The following is a 19,800-nucleotide window of genomic DNA, read 5'->3' as shown; positions in this document are numbered from 1 at the left end:
GCTGGGTTTAGGTTTTTGCGGAGCAGTACATTTGTGTAAGCAAAGCAAATTGTGGTCTCTTCTGCTCATATGTGCGGTATGAAGTTTTCCAGGATGTTTAAAGAACAGCAATAAACATCCGGCCTGAATTGTGAATCTGGATTTAATGAAACTTCATTTGCTAGGATCCAGGGGAAGATGGACGCAGTTGTCGGTGCTGTTTTGCGGACTACAGTGTGAGCGGATGAGGCGCGGGACTCGGATCCGTTGTTTGTGATCGCGCAAAAGCGCAGTAACGCACGCAGTGCTCTCTGTCTCGCAGTAAATAGCCTACCACTTTCTTCCTAAGGCGTTATCACCATGATGACTGCTTTCTGTTTTCTTCGAACGAATGTGCTGTTGTGTCTTTATCTGTGCCTGGATCTCAAGAACGAAGTGGTATTTAATGTGCGCCAAAAGTGCATGTGGCTAGTGCAGTGCAGCTCAGGTTATTTCCTTTCCTCCTAAACTCAACCTGCGCTATTTCTGACTTAAGCCTTAGAATTTCATTCCTAACTTGTTGCTTCATTGATTTTCTAGTGTGTGCCCCCCCGTTAAAAAATCCTTATTCTTCCTCACTAGCGTTTTTCCAACATGCCCCATCATATCAATGTTTTGGCTCTGCTGTCAGCTCTTTGTCTCTGTATTAGCTCACTTACTCTGACTGAATTCTCCAGTTCACAACTTGCATAATAAAAATACACTGCCAGTCTGATTATGGATGCTAGCCAACTCTTCAACAAGAGCCCGTGGGAAGAAGCTTGACATGAGCTCTTGCTGCATAGCCAGTGATGGATCTTAAGTGGGTCTCATACCGTATCAAACGGTTTGGTCTGTGTCTTCACTACTCCCCTCTTGCAGCAGTAATTACTGCTTCATGTGTGAAAACAATTACCTGTGCCTTCTTGTCAGTTATTTGCATAATCTTATAAAAATGTTGACACACGTCCTTCCTTATTTACCGTCTTTGCTGCATAATTGCTTTGACATCTGCAATTAACGAGTTCTTATGGCTTATATTAAATGTCGGTCGTTGTTGTTTTTTCCTTAATTGAGGCATAATTGAGCCCCCATCGCACCCCCCCCCCCCTCCCACACACACGCACAACTAACATAAGAAAATACCCCTTGTCTCACTGAATAAAAGTATTCAGCATTAGTTCATGGCACAACCATGTGGAATTGTGAAGATATTTCATTTCACACTGTGTCATGAAAACCATGTGCAGACGAACATGAATGTTTCATTATGTTTCATTGTTATATTTTATAGAAATTACTTCCAGCCTATGCCCTGATCAGTTAACACCATGAGCAAATATATGACTGAATGTAAATTAGTAAAGCTCCATCAGACCAGCATGGACAATTTCTTTGTTATTTTGTCAAACATGATTCAGTATCTGGGCAACTGCCAATTAATTACTTTATCCAATCACTGAATTTAATTAATTTCCACTGAGTGGCTGGAAGATTCATGAAGGCAGATAGTAGCCAAGGAGCACGCTCAGCATTTAACACTGGCTTTGTCTTTCGTCTTTCAGATGCTTAGAGAAGGGTCGAAATTGTGGCTGATTAAAAAAGCTAGACAATCTTGTGCAAATTACAAGAGGTTCGGGGCTTTTTAATGATACAAACCTCCTAATGATTGTGGAAGCAATAATTCCATTAGCCATTATACTTGTTTAGCGATTATATGCATTATGAAAGATAAAATTGTGGGTCTAATGTTTTCTTTGATCACCATAAATGAATATGTAAGCAGAGAGAAGTGCGAATGCAGTCTGAACGGGCTCTAGTGAGTCACTGCTTATTTGATTGCATCTTGTAAGTGAGGTCTTCCTGTTGGGTGCGTTCTCTTCCTGCCATCCATAAATTCCAAGGAAATGTGGTGTCGTTGGGAATGATGGCTTTCCTATCAGCTACTCAGTCAACCGTGTAGCCTACATCATCCATCCCCTATTGCTGTCTTCACTTTATTAGCTGTGTTATATTAACTAAAACACTGTTATGGGTTATCAGCAGAGTATTATTTTTAAATTATAGAAGAAACAAAAAAAACACCAGAATGATTCGTAGCTTTGGGTTCATAATAACATGATAAATGCGTGGAACTGTCAAGCAAACCGATTGCACTGGCTGCATTTTCTTTCTCAAAACGCCATAGCTTTCTAAATACTATGCAAATGTGCAAATGTTTCAGTCTCTGTGTCTCATCACATAGTGCAATGTAAATACATATAACAAATATTTATATATACAGAGAAGGCTTTTAAATGAACTATATAGTGCTAACTTGTGGTCTTCTGATAAGGTGTTAGTTTTATTTATTTATTTATTTTCCTTCTTCTTCTTCTTTTTCTTCTACTTCTGATTATTATTATTATTACAGTTTTGTTGTCCCTGATTTATAAAATATTGTGGACTGTGAAGACTGCTACAATGATTGTGCATTGTGATATGATTATCGTATAGCCTGTATGACCCCCCTTTAAAAATTATTCTTTTTATTTTATTTTTTTTTACCGCAGACCACAATATAATACAGTGTAGATCCAAGTAGTGAATCGTAGTCAGGAGCAATTTGTTCTCTGTGTGAAGGAATGTTTTTGTGTGTGTGTGTGTGTGTGTGTGTGTGCGTGTGTGTGTGTCAGAATGAAATGAGAGGATAATGTAAGAGCTGTTTCACACCAAGGCTCAGTTAAATGCAATGTCAGAAGCAATGATGCTCATTTCCATTGAGCTCCTGATTATTAGAATGATAATCCTTTCTTCATTATTTTCCTCCCTCGCCGCTGTTTCCCACCACTTTTATAGCAGGCAGTTTGAATCAAAGACAGAGCTGCAGAAGCTGAATACACAGACATCCATCCACTCACTTACTCATACACGCATTCCCTCATTCACTACAGTCCTTCTTTTTCAGAGAGAGAGAGAGAGAGAGAGAGATCTAGTGTTGAGTCCCGTAGCCTGTCTAAGGGTAGAATGAATAGCCTGATAGCAACAGAAGAGTCAGCTTGAGCAATTTCTTCTTTCATTAATTTATTTAAAAAAACAAAAACATTTGACTGGCTCAAGAGTGATGTTAGAAGATATAGATGTTTCTATAACAAGGGTTTCTAGCTTATTTTGATCCAGGGACACCCAGACCAGATATAGAACCACCAGAGGATCTCAAGTATGCATAATAATTTGTCTATTCTTGGAAGTATTGTTGTGGAACACTCTCATATCATCTCTGTAATATGGCCATGAAAATACACACAAACACACACACACACACACACACACACAAATACATACATACGCACACAGATATGAGGTGGCAGTGGATTCTAACAAAAGAACTGGTCCCTGGAAGAGCTAGTTAGCTAGCTGCCATATAGCTAGCTAGCTAATTTCACATCAATTTCATAAAGCTCAGTAAAACACAAAGTTAGATTTAAGCACATAGGTTGATCATTCACCTTTCTCAAATATAGCTGTTATTTTCTAACTTAACATATATTAGCATTGTAATAACTTGTAATAAACATGCAAACCCTGTGATCACTATGTTAATTTGTATGAACCACCGATACATGGCGTATGGTTTTATCACTTCTTTTGTTTTCCCATAGAGGTAAAGGTTTATTTAAATCTAAATGTATGTGTTTGTTCAAAGGCTACAGCATGCTGGATATTTAGACCCCATTGTCCTGTCACAATAAATTTCTGCTCTTGATATGCAGCTCTGTCTTGGAGTTTGTTCTCTCAACCTAATAAGGATTCTCACACAAAGTCTACAAACTTTAGAAATTTAACCTACAACTGCTCATAGAGTGTATTAGGTTATATGATATCTGATGTTAAGTAGCAGTTGCATCAGTGCTGGAGAGGTGATGTAAATGGCTTGTTCAGTTTTGCCTGAAAATAGCCGAAATATAGAGATCGGCGAAACACCTCAATTTAATTGTGGAACCTAATGAAATACAGTACATGTTTTAGAAATGGCCACAGACATGTACTGCCTGCTGGAAACTCAGGTCATGGACATTATTACAGTCATGTGATTGTTGTAGGTTATTAATTTTCTTTAGTTCAGGTGAAATTTGGCTCCATGGTTACAAGTACTCAGTCATAACCCTGTTTGGTACACTGTCCTTCTCTTCAGAGATATTTGTGAGTTCAGTGAGCCTGTGGTTCTTTGGAGAGGAGTTTCACCATGTCTGGTTATAGTGAAAGAGCTGGCAGGATTATAAAGCTAAAGGACCATGCACGATGTGAACCTGTACAAGACTTGCAAAGAAAAACGTGCTCTGGCTTTCTACAAGTGGCTCAGCAGGTTAGAAATGAAGTTTAGCAGAGGCGACTACACTGACCTGACAGACTTAATTTCCTCCCCTGGCTTCCTCTCTGACTCTCTGAGCACTCTATCAGATTCTTCCACCTGAACCTCTGACAGTGAGGAGAAGCAGAGAGGCAGCTGACGATACAATGTGCATACAGCTGATGGTGGCTTGCAAAACAGATCTGATGGCTGCATGCGCGAGTAAACACAATTTGTCCTGTCTATTACCTTCATGGTATTATGGAAGGATCATGAAAATGATCCTAAAATTAACCAAATAGTGTAGCCCTGATATCAAAAACATGTTTTTAAAAAAATACAAAAACTAAAACAGATTACTCCTATTGATTGGTTTTGTGGTCCTACTGATTAGTATTTGGATCAAATTATTAATGTAACCACATTTTACCATTTAAAATAAAGTCTTTCTTAGCACTTCTATTTTTTTATTTTTTTTTTAAAGTTACTGTTTATTATTAGAAAAGGATGTGGTTTTCGGGCACTGTGTGTATACATTTAGCTAGGTAACTTCACTAATGTTAGTGATGAACAAAGTAGTTTACTATTTTACAGGTTTGGCTCAGGTTTGTCTCATTAACAAAAACTTTAACACTAAAATACCAACACCCTTTTTTTTTGGGAGCAGCAGTATTGGAACATATAGTCTTAAAGTAAATGAAAGTAAATAACACTTAATATTTGGTTGCATATCCCTTGTTTGGAGTAACTGCATCAAGTCGGCAACTAACTGACATCACTAAACTGTTGCATTAAAAGAATGCAAAGTTGTGGTGCTTTTAAGGTTTGGACTGCAGCTTCTTTTAGTTGTTGTTTGTTTTTGTGGGCTTCTCCCTTCACTCTCCACTTCAGGTAGTGGCCAGACCTTCCACTTTTTCCCCCTGATAAAGTCCTTTGTTGTGTTGACTGTGTGTTTTGGATCATTGTCTTGCTACATGATAAAGTTCCTCCCGATTTAATTTGGATGCATTTCTCTTTAAATTGGCAGACAGAGTCTTTCTGTAAACTTCTGAATTCATTCTGCTGCTAACATCATGAGTTACATTATCAATAGAGATCAGTGAACCTGTTCAAGAAGCAGCCACTCAAGCCCAAGCCATGACCCTACCTCCACCATGTTTCATAAAAGAGCTTGTATGTTTTGGATCAGATACTCAGATGAGCAGATACTTTCTTTCTCCATACTCTGTTCTTTCCATCACTGGTAGAGGTAGATCTTGATTTCAGTACTTTTGTAGCTCATTTCTGTATTTCTTTGCGAATTCTAATCTGGTTTTCTGATTCTTACTGCTGATGAGTAGTTTGCATCTTGTGGTATGGCCTCTATATTTCTGCTCTCAAAGCCTTCTTTGAATGGTGGATTGTGATACCTTCACCCCTACCCTGTGGAGGTTGTTAGTGATGTTAATGACTTGTTTTGGTGTTTTTCTTCACAGCTCTCATAATGTTTCTGTCATCAACAGCTGTTGTTCCCTTTCAAAGGGAACTCAATGTTGCATGAGCTTCACACAACATCTCATTCCCTTCTCAGGGAACAGGGTTACGCATGTTTTCCAGACGTTTTCCTTGGTCAGGCTGGTAGTTAGTACAGCAGTGGTTTCTTTCTATTCTCAGCTTCAATAATGGATGGATTTTAAAAATGTGCCGTTATTTAGCAAAGAAAAATATATAATCATTGACATGGTGAAGCTTTCTTCAAGGACACATTTATTTAACATTTATGGGAGGAGTCTTGCGTGTCAGTGCTTTGTAATGGTCAATAAGTAACGGTCAGTAAGTAGCAGTCAGTACAGTCTCCACAGGAGAGCCTTTATTGTGTTTTTTTTGCTTTCTCAATAACAAGCTGCATATTTTAAAATTCTTAATATGGTGTGCCCTGAAGTGTTTTATTCTTTACATATTAAAGAATTTATTATTCTACACAAATTATTTTAAATGAGTCATTCAGGGTAACAGAACCAACTGAGTAAATACAGTGTAGAGAAGTTTTGAAACCAACATCTCTGTTCACTATTGTATGCTGGCTCACCTATACCTATCCTCTGCATTCATGTTGCAGAGATTTGAGTTTAGGCTTCCCTCTTATGATTGTCTCCACCCGCTTCCATTACTACACCCTACACTCCACAACCAGGGTTTGAAATTAACACCCACCAAGCTTCCAAATGTAGATGAAAATTAACCATGGCAGGTAACGTTGTCAACTCACTAGCCAATTTGGTGGGTTATGATTTGTAAGTTATGTTCTGTCATTTTGCAGGCCTTCGCCTTGAGACAAAGCATCGATGGCTGCAGCATGTAAAAAAAAATATCAGAGGAAGGTCATGTAAGCGAAATCTGCGCAGTTTTAGCACAAATGCTGTACTTGTGAGCCACGATATGAATTAAACATGGCCTAATTGCACAGCATCTACACATATCTGGCTTACTTGAACAGGACCTAGCTTCTAAGGTAATAGGTCATTCAACAAACATAGTCATGTGGTGATGCTTGCCTGGGGTAACCAACAACAACAAAAAAACCCAGCAGTTCCTTAGCAACACAGAGGATGACTCTGAAGATGAGAGCTCTGAGGATATCTGAGAATTTGATGAACTAAAAACAGTGTTACTGTACATTATCTTCCAGTTTTTAGCAGACCATGGCTTATTCTGTCCATCAGTGCTTTTTATCAGACCCCAGGTTTGATTTGTTCAAAAGAGTGTTTGTTGTTTTGTAATAATATGAAATAAATATATAATAATAAATATAACTGTGACTCGATAATCTATCTTATTTATGATATTTTTGTTTTGGCTAGTAGAAGTTCTGAATAACTTAAAAATTTAGTTGCCAGATTGTCCTCTGAGTGAAAAAGTTAATCTCAAACCCTGTCCACAACTGAGCTGATCTCTGGCAGAGTGTGCATCCCTCTTTAATTCACCCAGGCAGTATTTCCCTAGAGCTATTTTCCCCCTTAGTTATGTTCCCAGGGCTAGAATAGTATCTGTGTTTATTCTTGAGGTTCCATCCCAGGAGGGTCAGAGGGGAAGAGTGAGGGAAGATGCATTGGGTACTGCTGTTCTGCAGTCGGACAGAATTATGAATTGGTGAAGCTGAACCTCAGAGAAGAAAATATAAGTCTGTATCTCTAGAGGCTGCTTACAAAGAAGCTGTGTTCTCACTGGATCTCTAATGTTTACTCATCCATTTCTTTCTGTAGTGCAAAAGTACAGAAAAGTCCAACTCAAGTGTTATTTTTCAACTCAAGCTATATATTAAATGAAGAAGTAGTTGTATAAGCATAAGCAAAAAGATAAACCTAAAGATGGGTTCATTTATTTTTTGTAATGGAAGACTTGGTGAAGTTCTCCACATATTCTGGTAGTTGTTAATAAAATATATGTTCAGTGGAAAAATTCTGGTCTCTATGGCAACAACACAAAATACGGACAACAAGAATCTAATCAATCAAGATAAAAACATTTTTATTCTAGTTCCCTGTCAAAAGAGGTAGATAGAGTACAAAACACACTGACTATAGTACTGATACTGTAGTAATAATTAACTGGATTATTATTATTTTTTTTACATGTCTGCAATTGACACAACGATTGATGACAGTGATCACCATCTTGATTATTAACAGTACTAGCTAATTTAACCAAATGCTGTTGGGGTTTCAGTAGCATGCTAGGTTCATTAGTAGCTTATGTTAATACATACACGTTTCTAGCTACTTCCCTTACACAATCTCCTGAGCATTACCTCGAGGCTATAGCATCACTTCGATATATTGAACACAGCAATCAATCTCTAATGAACATTGAAGTGATATCTTAAGTTTATTTTTTTCTGTTTAATACAGAAGGCTCATGGTGGTTAGTAGTTAGCCTCACAACGCCATGTTTGGGGTTTCGATTCACGCTGCTTCCATGTGTGTATGGAGTTTGTCTCCCTGTGCTGCAGGGGTTTCCTCCTGGTACTCCAGTTTCCTCCCCGAGTCCAAAGTTATGCATGGTAGACTAAGTGGCATGTCCAAAGTGTCCATAGTGTATGTATGTGATTGTGCCCTGCGATGGATTGGCACCATGTCCAGTGTGTACCCTGCCTTGGGTCCCATACTCCCAGGGATAGGCTCCAGGTTCCCTGTAGGTTTAGCGGTATAGAAAATGGATGGATGTAATAAATAAGATTACAAATTATACATATGACCATAAATATATCTCTATATTTTTAGTTGGAAATATATTAAGCTGTTTTAATATGATCCTGAACTCACGCTATTGCAAGAATAGGCGCCAGGTTCCCCGTGACCGTGAAGGATGAGTGGTATAGAAAATGGATGGATGGGTGGATGTTTAATACAGAACTTTCATACTGTAAAACATCAAAAGATCTGGCTAGATTGTCTAGCTCATTCATCTGGCTTACCTGTACATGTTTCTGCAGGTCGAATGCTTAGCTATGAAATGCTGATATCTCCAAGGGTTTTGGCTCACATAATTTGCAGATCATTCTCAGGTTTAAAGTTATTTACTTTGAACCATTTTAAACTGAAGATAATTGATAAATTAGGCCAGGTATGCTCATCTGTCTCCATTGTCCCAGCATTTGGCACTCAAAGTATATACTTTCTGCAGGCAACTGCTTTTTTCTTATTGGGGTTTGAAATTGAATTATTTACATTTTGCACATACTCTCTTTTAACTGGCTTATAGTCTTCCGGGATTAAATGCATTGTTATTTTTTACTCTCTAATGGTTATCAAAAATAATTGTATCACAGAACAGTGTGATACACTGAACTATGTACTCAAGTACTGTAAGGAGAGTACATATAGTTTATAACTTTCCACCCCTGCCTGTCAGTTATGGTGCCTATAATGCAGAAACTCGGACCTAACTATTGAAGTTGACATTATAGCTTTTGATGGATCACTAAATGGAGGGCTGTGCTTACTTGAATTGAGATTCGAAACAGCTAGCTTCAGCAAACCTCTACCAAAAACACTGATATTAAATCGTTAAAATATACTTGTATGCTGATGATGTGGTTGTAGTTGTTTCACTTGTTTACTAGTAGATTAGGGTCACTGGGCATGCTATAATCCTGCAAAACTGATGCTGGAAATACAAGCAATATGAAATTAACAGTATGAGAAGAACTGTTTTCAAACAGCAAAGGTGGGGCAAAATAAGTATAAATGTAATCTAGGGTAGGAAACATAGTGAAGTGCAACACTGAGCATTTTATACAAAGTGTACTTAGCTAAATGTATGAGAGTGCAGGATTAAAACAAAAAGTCAAAAGCTCAATATCTACAATCCATTAGGCAGCATTGCTAGCTTTTAATGCGATGTGACTAAAGAGGGCTTTTAAAGACTGCAGTAAGTGCTGCTTCATGCTGCAGTTCCTGTAGACTGAATATTATATTTATCACAAGTTTATAGCACAGTGGGTGGTGTGTGTGTGTGTGTGTACGTGTGTGTGTGTGTGTGTGTGTGTGTGTGTGTGTGTAATGTATAAAATGCTGGTGGGGTCTTTGTCAACAGGAGAGACAATGTGTGTGTGTGTGTGTGTGTGTGTGTGTGTGTGTGTGTGTGTGTGTGTGTGTGTGTGTGTGGGTGTGTGTTCCAGTTTTTTGTGTTGCCGTAGTAGTTGGGATAAGGAGCAATGGAGCATCTGATTTGGCAACGCATTTAAATGATAAGGCAAGATATCATCACTGCAGCTTAACACATGAACAAACACACATAGCTCTGCTAGGTTTATGTATTCAGTTTAAATTGTCTCTCTCTCTCTCTTGCTTTTTTTTTTAAAACTTTTTTTATTTGCTTCCCTGCCGCTGCTTTTATTTATTTTTCTTTATTCTGCTCTGGTTGTAGGGAATATCATTTTGTGCATTAGTATTTGACCGTTTTTTTCTCTCCCGCTAATACTGCTCCTTGTTGTAAGAAGGACTCAATATATATTTTGTCCACTGATGCACAGGTCACAACAGAATAGACTTAATTGTGACTTTATTGTGGTACAAAACAAATTACAGCCATATCTGCTCGCTCATCATACAAAAGCATGTTTTAAACTTATATAAGAGTGAATGGTCTGTACATTACAGGCACACATGCAGAGGAGAAGAGGTGTGGTTGCAGATAGTCAAGCTTTTACCACCTGGCTTGTATATAAATTTTTTTATATAAATGTTTGCCTAAGGCCCGATAAAAGACAACTTTCAAATAATAATAATAATTTAACTATAAATAGAAAGGCCCTGGGTGCCATCTGTGTCACATCACATGTCCTGCCCAAGCCCGATATTTTATGTTCCAATTAGTGTATATTGTTTTCAAATTATTACGGTAGACACACTACTTAAAATCATAATCTACAGTGATTTCATGATTCTTGCATCCCAAAATGTTTATAGTGTTACCTATGGACAGCCAGAAAACAGATGCGAGGACTGTGTCCGAAATGGCATACTGTGACAGTACCTACTACATTCTATTCAGTACCTACTGCCCGGCCATTTATAAAGTACATATTGATCAGCATATGTGTGTAGTATGAATACAATCAGGACATACTACATCCGCCATGTTGGCATTGACATGCGACCTACAACTTCAAACGAGCCAGCGTGATGCCTTCCGCCATTTTTGATTCTGAAAGCTCTTCTGCGCCAGTCCCGTTGGCTTATGGGATAGCACAGTATCCACAAGATCCAGTGGTTCCATACTGCAGAATTGAGGTGGAAGCAGTTGTTCATCTGGATGTTTCTCACCTACTGTTTTATGAATACTAGGAATACATACTACTCCTTTGGCGTACTGCATTTCGCCTACTGTATAGTAGGGTAGTAGGGATATTCAGATGCAGACACATCCCTTCTCTTAGACACATGAAGCCAGCTTCTGCATCTTTTTGAAATTGCAAGTCATGCTGCATCCCAGGCTAGCTTAAAACCCTTGGAGAAAAGCACTATCTGCCGTCTTCCGCATACATGAGCGCTCAGACACCCACGACAGGCTAGGGTCATTGTGACTGACAAGGGAGAGAGAGTATGCCATCCCTCCCACCAAATATTGCTCTAGATTACCTGCCATAGATGGATATGGAATCACCGGTTGCTTGTTTGGATGTATAATCTGTATGTGTGTAGCAGTAAAAAGAATTCCCTACATTCATCAGATTTGGTTCAGCGTTTGTTTTTGTTTTTTTATCATGTGATATCATGTTTCGTTTATACATGAGATTGAACAGGGACGGCCTCAGTGAAATGATTTTGGCACAGCAGAGAGGTGAGAGTGTAGCAGAATTTAGTGGAGATGAATTATAGACGACAGCAAGCATCACAATATCAAACTGAATTTGAGGCAGGGGAGGCTGTATACAGGTACCTCAAAGCTTCATTTAGATGAATCAGGAAAGGCCAGATGATGAAGATTCACCATCCTGTCTGGTGTGGAGCCCAGACAGAAACATCACCAGATAATGATGGCTTAAAGAGGGTGGTCTACTCGTTGTTCTAGCTGTCTCATTGTACTTACACTACAGGGAGAAAGGCGGTGGCAGAATGAGAGTCTCTGCCAAGCTGATGTGGAGACATTATAAAGAAGAAACAGTTCTTCACTTTCTTTTTCAAAACAGAATACTTAGGGAAGAAGTTATCTGCTGCCCCCCTTTGAGTTTTTCTGCAATCAGTCAGCATTGCTTAGTACTCATCAGTAGTGACTGCTTTGTATCTGGAGAAGTTTGAATTAAATTTTTGTTTCAAGTTTCTCATGGATCATGATAACCACAATGTCATTTGTAAAAAGTGGCTACTTTGAAATTTGAATTTATCACGTTGATTAAGTGTCTTATTAACTCATGAGTTCCGGTTGGTTACTCCATAGGTATGTGCTCTGATGGGAGATTGTAATCAGTGCCCTTGAGTAATAACAAAACTGTCAATCATATCTCATCCTTCCTCCTTTCTCTGTTCAGCTCAACTGTGCCTGAAGTATGTTTTTTCTATTCTAAACTTTTTAAAACTGTCGAATGTTTCTGTTTTGAAGAACGCTTTGAAGTTCTAAGTTAAAAATGTGGCAATTTAGGTGGCTACCTGCCATTATCCTTTTCTCTCTCACTCTTAGACACACTCCTGTGGCCTCTGGCATTTTTCTCGGGGCTTTGTGTATGCATGTGCCAAACCTGTCATATGGAGGAAATCACTGCTGATTAAGGTGACACTCTGTAAAGCTCTACAGGGAGCCTAAGCTTTAGAAATTCTGTTTGGAAAGGAACCATTTTTCCATTTTATTTAACTTCTATTTATACACACAGGAGAGACAGGCAGCTGTGAAAGAAAGGGGGGCAAGAATAAGAAGAGGAATAAGACAGGTGGAACAAACAGACAAAATGAGAATAATTCCTTACAAGGCCGACCACCCAGGAATGTTTTTGTTCCTTACCTTCATTCCACATTCACTCCCTCATGTGCTTTTCTCTTAACTTCCTTCACTAAGAAATTTATCAAAATATTGTTGTCATTGCCAAACTAGATATTATAGAACAGTGAAGTAGGCTTTTGGAAGGCATTGTGTTTCTGAGGCTGAATCAATAGGAGAGAAAATTAAGAGTCGATAACTCTAGCTGGGAGGACAGAAGAGAAAAAGTTCTCATTTCAACACACAATGCTCTTATTTACTTTATATGACATGGTGATCCAGTTATGGGAAATGGAAAAATATCTGCAACCCTCCTGGTTAATGAGTGAAAAAAGTAATATGTTACAATTTTGCTACTAAAAAATATCATTTCAAGATTTTAAAATATGAAATATGGGTGTATCTTGAAACAAGCAAAACTAACAGACAAAGTAAGTTAAAGCGCACCTATTATGGTTTTGAAATGTGCCTAATTTTGTTTTAAAGGTCTCATACAATAGATTTATATGCATCCAAGGTCAAAAACACTTTAATGTGCTCATAATTTAAACCACAGCATTACCTTTTTTCCCCCAGTGTCAAAAACGGCTCGTTAAGTGATCCGTTCTACAAGATTCCTTCTAAACTCCTCCTTTCAGCGAGCACACTTTTTTCTGATTGGCGAGACATCCCAGTCTGTTGTGATTGGTCTACCGTTGTCAGCATGTGTCGAAAAGGAAACGCCCACTACCATAACGAGTTTCAGCTCCATCTGAAAAAAAATGAAGACCAGAGGCAGGATTTTTTGTTGTAAACCTACGTAGGTTAGTACAGGAAGTAAGTCTGGAACGACTGACGACTTGTTTCAGCTGTTCAGAATCGCTTCCTTCTTTTGGGAGACAATAACTCTGTTTTTACATTCACAAACAGCTATATAACTCACTAAATGAAAGGTTATATTTGAAAAGCCATAATAGGTGCACTTTAAGTTTTGCCTTGATGCTCCAATTTGATGAAGGTGGTATATACAATCTGGAAGAGTTATGACAGTGAAAGTACAGAGTTGGGGTTGGGGAGTGTTGCTGGAAGGCAAGTATTAAAACTGAGAGGATTGAGGATATGAAAGGGATATGAAAGGAACTGCATGTATTTACAAAGACTAATAAGGATTTTATATACACTATTTGATCATTTTAGTGTACTTGTAATAATGAAAAAGAGCTGATAATGAAGGGACATTTTTGAAACTTAACACATTAAATGTCTTGTTGCTATAATTTTGTCCTGTTGAACTTTTGCACTGTAAAACTGTAAGTCTTTTTTTTTTTTCTTTTCCAAAAGCACACTGTTGTCCATGGTCTTACTCATCACGTCTGAAGTAAATCAGCTTCAGAACAAGTTCTATAGTGAAACAATTGGTTTCACTATGTGGTTATGGTGACTGTGTTTGTTGTAGTATTTCATTGTGAAAAGGGTATTTGTTACATTTTCTACATATTCACCTATTATCTGCATTGTTTTTGTACAGTAACCCACTAAGACTTCTAATTAGTGGTTGATACAACTCCCAGAGGGTCTCTCTCTCTCTCTCTCTCTCTCTCTCTCTCTCTCTCTCTCTCTCTCTCTCTCTCTCTCTCTCTCTCATGTCTTGTGTTTATTTTTGTTTCTCTCTGGGTTTCTAGGAAATCATACAGAAGCTGACTACAGACCCTTATCCACCAACCCCACTGGGCTCCTGTCTGATGAAAATACATCATCTGGAAAATATTTCCTACAAATCATGAAGGACAAAGGCTTCAGATCTTTTCAGTGGAGTATTGTCTGAAGATAAAGTAAACGGAGGCATTTGCTCTGGGTAACTGTTCATTTACATTTTAAGTGTTTTTTCTGTGGCTAAACTCACTTTTAACTTTGCCTTACTCTCTTGTAGTGGTAAATGTTTTGTGATATGTTTGCAAATGGTTTGTGATAAATACACTTCAGAAATCACATTACCTATTTATTATGCTATAAATAAAATATTCCTTTCTGGTGAATAGACCTAGCTTAATCATTATCAGTATGTGCCTGTCTGTGTAGTGAAGCAGTTGGCGCATAGTTTAGGGCACTGTCATCAGTGACATATTAATTACACACACACACACACACACACACACACACACACACACACACACACACACAAATCTGACTCAGCATCCTTAGCCCTTACTCCATACTTTCTTCATCAGTGCTGTTGTCTCTGAAGGGGACAGTCTCCATCTGTTCACCACAGATAGACCCTCGCACACACACACACACACACACACACACACACACACACACACACACACACACACACACATACATCCTCCTTTCTCACTGATATGCTTCAGCAAGCTTCTTAGGATTCCCCTGTGACTCTCTCTACCTCCCTCACCCACACGTGTTCCATTCGTGCTCTCACAGTCTCTTTTGCACTTCTACCCTCTCTCTTTGCTTTTTTTCTCTCTCTCCTCAGTCTCAGACAGCTGTTCCCATCACACACCTCATCTTAATAAGATTACTAATTAGAAATGCACAGGTCCCAATTAGGCTGCTGCAGTGCCTGCTCTGAGCAGTGATTCCCTGTAGAGGGGTTGACCTGTGGAGATGGCCAGACTACTGAAGCTTGCCACTTTCCACGCACTCTCTCATGTGTGCGTTTCTCTCTCTCTCTCTCTCTCTCTCTCTCTCTCTCTCTCACACACACACATACACACACACACATTGCCAATGGTCTTATTATTTGAGTCAAGGTAGTAAATGGTAAATGTCAGCGCTTTGGCCATCAAATCATGTGGGTGACTGGGTTTGTTTGACACAGGGCTGAGGATCGCTGTCTCTCAGGAAGGATTACTTTGGCCCCACAGGGACCTGCGGCTCCCGCTATGCTCAGAATGAGCCTACTGCAGGGGGCAATTCTACACTTTAAATTAGTGACATTATCTGTCTGTATATCTCTCTCATTCTCTCTCCCTCTCTCTCTCTATCTGTCAGTCATTTTTTCATTCTGTGTCTCTTTCTCTTTGCCAGCCTCTAGCTCAGTAGTACCCAGAGACTACCTGCTTCCAGAGGCTTTTCTGCTTCTCTTTGGCTGTGGAGGAGAGAAAATGAGCACCGCATGAGAAATCACTATTGTGGATTACTGAGGATCAAGCCAGACCAAGAACCCCTGATCAGTAATCGGAACTGTTAGGAGGAATTACATCTGAAACTTGACCGAATTACAGAACGTAGCCTTTCTATCCTGTTGGAGAATCACTTCTGACATGTATGTCAGTTTTTCTGTGTGTTATTTTAACTGATCCATTGTTCCACCTATGTAGTGAAACAAATGAGTGATGTACTGTATATATAAATGGTTATCTGAAGAAGTAACAAAAATTAATAAAATATCAGAATAGACTCAAGGCTATTTTTGCGCCATTTCCTGAAGCTGAATTCCACCGTCTGTGGAGGAAAAAATAGAGTAAACCTCTACACCTCTGGCAAACTGACTATAGCTGCTGCTCCAGAGACAACATTTGCCCTGTCAGCTTATCGTCTCTTATTTTGTTTGCCTTGTTTCCCTGCTGCCTGGGCCCTGTAATGTTCCGTCGCCTCCGTGCCCACATAACGCCATGCCAGTGCCTGAGATGGATGTAAGTCCTGTGAAATCTTTGCAATGGGAGGTCTTCCCCCCAATGGCTACATGCCGGGTCTACTGCACACCTGTGCTGTGGGGCGGCCGCCTTTATGTGATGGGGGGCTGCAGCGAGAATGGAATGCCTCTGGATTCCGTAGAGGTCCTGGACTTAGAAAGCCAAAGCTGGTGTCAGCTCCCCCCATTGCCCACTGCCAGGGCAGGGGCTTCAGCTGTGGCACTGGGGGACCAGCTGGTGGTGATGGGGGGCATGGACGCTCAGCAGAACCCACTGGCATCAGTGGAAGTTTACCACCCTGATGAGGGCAAGTGGGAGAGGAAGACTGGACTGGGACAGGCATCAATGGGCATAACTGCCTTGGAGATAGGTAAGAGCTGTGCCCCCCCCCCCCCCCCCCCTTTAAAAAGTCTCGGTGAGTATTAGTTAGTCAGTGTGAGTCTTATAATAACTTCTAATGACATCTTAGAGAAAAATGACAAAACAGCTTCAAGATAACCAAACTTGTCATAAAGATAATTACAGCTTAATACAGTGTTTTCATATCAGTATTTATTGAGGCAATGTACATATTATATTATATGTAATATTCTACTATTGTATGATGTGTTAATTTTGTAGGTCTGGATACAAAGAACCTTTTAAATATGCATGTAGTGATGCCCTGTCTCAGCTTTAATTATACATTCATTTGACTCAGACAATGTTGAAAAGATTGAAAATATGAAATATGAAATATGAAAAGATTGTTTGGTAAAAAAAAAAAAAAAACACACAAAATGAAGCCATTTCACTGAGCTGTGCATGACAGGCAAGAGTAAACTGAAAGACACCCTATAATGAACTAAATTAGCAGAACCTCCATCGATTTAACCCCTTCATGTTCCACATTATCATTCAGTTGTTAATGTTAAAGAATATTATTCAGTAATTACTTTGAATGACTCGGTGAATGTTATAGGAAAAGTGTATGAAAAACCTTTATAGATTTCTTCCTATAATCTCTAACTCCACAAGACACATGAGCTAGAGACTTTAAGAGGTGTGTGTTTACAGGAATAGGCTTTGTGTGGAAACCAAGTAGAAAGAGTCTCACTTGTGGCTCTGTGTGATTAGCTGTTATCTTATTACAATCACTCCTACTATAAAGACTGTCTCTTGTACACTAGTCTGCCTGTATGCTGTGGATACATACGCTCCAAATCAAAGCCCATTAGTCATTCTCTTACACACTGCAGAATCTCTCTTCCTCCGGTGAGAGTGAATATATAGGTGCTTTTGAATGAGAAGCAGAGGAGAGATGGATGGCTGTTTAGACTATGGTGTTTCCTTTTCCTGCCTCTTTGTCGCATTCCTCAGTCTGGAGTACTGCATCACACACACACACCTTTCAAACAGGAAAGCAGTGAAATTCTGCAGCCTTCATGGCAACTTCATGGCTCCTAAAAGGGTCTTCTTCCTACCTCTGTCTGTTTTGTTTGTCAGTACTTTGGCATGGCTTACTGGTTACAGCATCAAGGATGAAAGAAGGAGACAGCAGAGTGAACAGAAATGTGAATGTGAACAGTGGAGAGCAGGCAGCTAGCAGTAACCTGACAAGCTCACATTTGCTAAGATATTGTATTTATATAAGTATGAGTAATCTGCTGCTGCCATCAGCAGGAGGGCGTACATGTTATTAGCACCAGGTATTCAGAGCATGGCTTTTGTTATGAAGAACACCCTGTTTACAGTGTATGTCAGGTTTGACATTTAGACTGATTTGCAGACAAGTTATGAAAATTGAGGTAAATAGACTGAGCACTACTAAATTTCATTTGAATATGTGTGTGTGTGTGTGTGTGTGTGTGTGTGTGTGTGTGTGTGTGTGTGTGTGTGTGTGTGCAATTATCTCCTTGTTACTGATTTGTACAAGCAAGTGTGAGCTTTCCCAGATAGCAAGTGAATAATGCCGATGAATTTATTAGAATCTACTTACCAGGCAAAAACCACACCCCAAAATTTATGAGACCAAATCTTTGGTCTGACATTGACATGCTTACAGGTGGACCGTGTTTGCTATAACATTTAAATACTGCACACATATTAGATATGGTTGGATGTATTTGGGCCTATTTGCAGGATAAGACATTGAATGTGGATGCTTGAGCTCTCAGGAGGCATTACTAAATGTTTAAACGTTTGCCTTTATTTTGGGAAATCACAAGTTTTAAAATAGCTGCTCTCTGAGTGGGAAGAATGGTGTACCACTCTCTCCTGTCAGTCAGAGCAATACAGGCCAGAAAGGCTACTTTTACTGCACTAGGGTCCCCCATGCAGTTTAGATATGAACGCATTTCTGCTGTCCATTCTAATTTCGAAAATATGAATTTCGACCGTTATTTATTGAACGTCCAAACCCTTAGACAACAATCCTCACCCCCCTTCTTTGAAGGACCATTGAGATAGTTTTAGTGGTATTACATACTGTACAACAGTAATGAGGTCCTATTAAGAGGGAGGATACAAACTAATACAAAAGATTAATGTGACACTGACTGCTGAGTGGTGCAACAGAACAATGTTTGCCCTGTAATCAAGAGATCATAAGAATGACTCTGCCAAGATTGTGAGCAAAATTGGCTGGTGGGAGGGATTGCATACTCTCTGTCCTGTGTCTATCACAGAGACACTAGCTAATGTTGAGCATCTGTGAGCTAATGTATGTGGAAGAGGGCAAATAGTGCTTTCCTCCTTGTGTGTTATGTTGCATGAGCAGCAGTTCAAAAAACTTGCAGGATTAATATGAAACCAAGCCTCAGAAAACACACGGAATAAAGATACACAGAATAGAGAGGATAGCAGAATAAAAAAAAATCAATGTACCACAAAGAAAAAACAACGACAGTGATAAGATATTTCTTAAAATTATTACTATTATTTTGAATCTCGCTCTATATTTCAGAAACAAATTTCTAATAATTCCATCCTAATGGGGTAACTACAGGGTGTCCCCAAAGTCTCCATACTGTACATAGCGGGAAATTAACACGTTTTAGCAAAATGTCTTCCAAAATGTTTTTTTATATTTATACTTATATTTATAATATACTTTAAGAATGCCTTTGAAAAAAGAAGAACATAATGAAATCATTCTCGTGGCTGGATCAGGAGTCTGTCTCAAGGTTGGAATGGACTTTAACAGGAAACATGGCAAGCATATCACACATGACACTGCTGCCAAACTTATTAACAAATTCAGAAAGGCTGAAATTGTTGTGGACCAACCGAGAAGCGGACGTCCACGAACATCCACCGATAAAGGCACTATGTATGGAGACTTTTGGGACACCCTATATTTTGTGTTATTTTAGGTGTGACTATTGGTAACCGCTAGCTGTC

General features: G+C 39.1%; 1 protein-coding gene across 1 annotated transcript in view; it reads left to right on the top strand.

The window, feature by feature from the left end:
* Positions 1-19,800, top strand: part of LOC108276312 (kelch domain-containing protein 8B) — a 128,553-nt gene that overhangs the window by 380 nt on the left and 108,373 nt on the right. The window contains exons 2-3 of the mRNA XM_017487890.3: positions 14,443-14,615; positions 15,812-16,789. Of these exons, the coding sequence (XP_017343379.1) occupies positions 16,399-16,789 (391 nt within the window). The 5' untranslated portion in view covers positions 14,443-14,615; positions 15,812-16,398. The remainder of the gene's footprint in view (positions 1-14,442; positions 14,616-15,811; positions 16,790-19,800) is intronic.

The sequence above is a fragment of the Ictalurus punctatus genome, chromosome 15 (assembly GCF_001660625.3).
Source record: "Ictalurus punctatus breed USDA103 chromosome 15, Coco_2.0, whole genome shotgun sequence".
Classification (NCBI taxonomy): Eukaryota; Metazoa; Chordata; class Actinopteri; order Siluriformes; family Ictaluridae; genus Ictalurus; species Ictalurus punctatus.
Note: the sequence above shows the minus strand (reverse complement) of the source record. Positions and strands in the feature narration are given on the sequence as shown.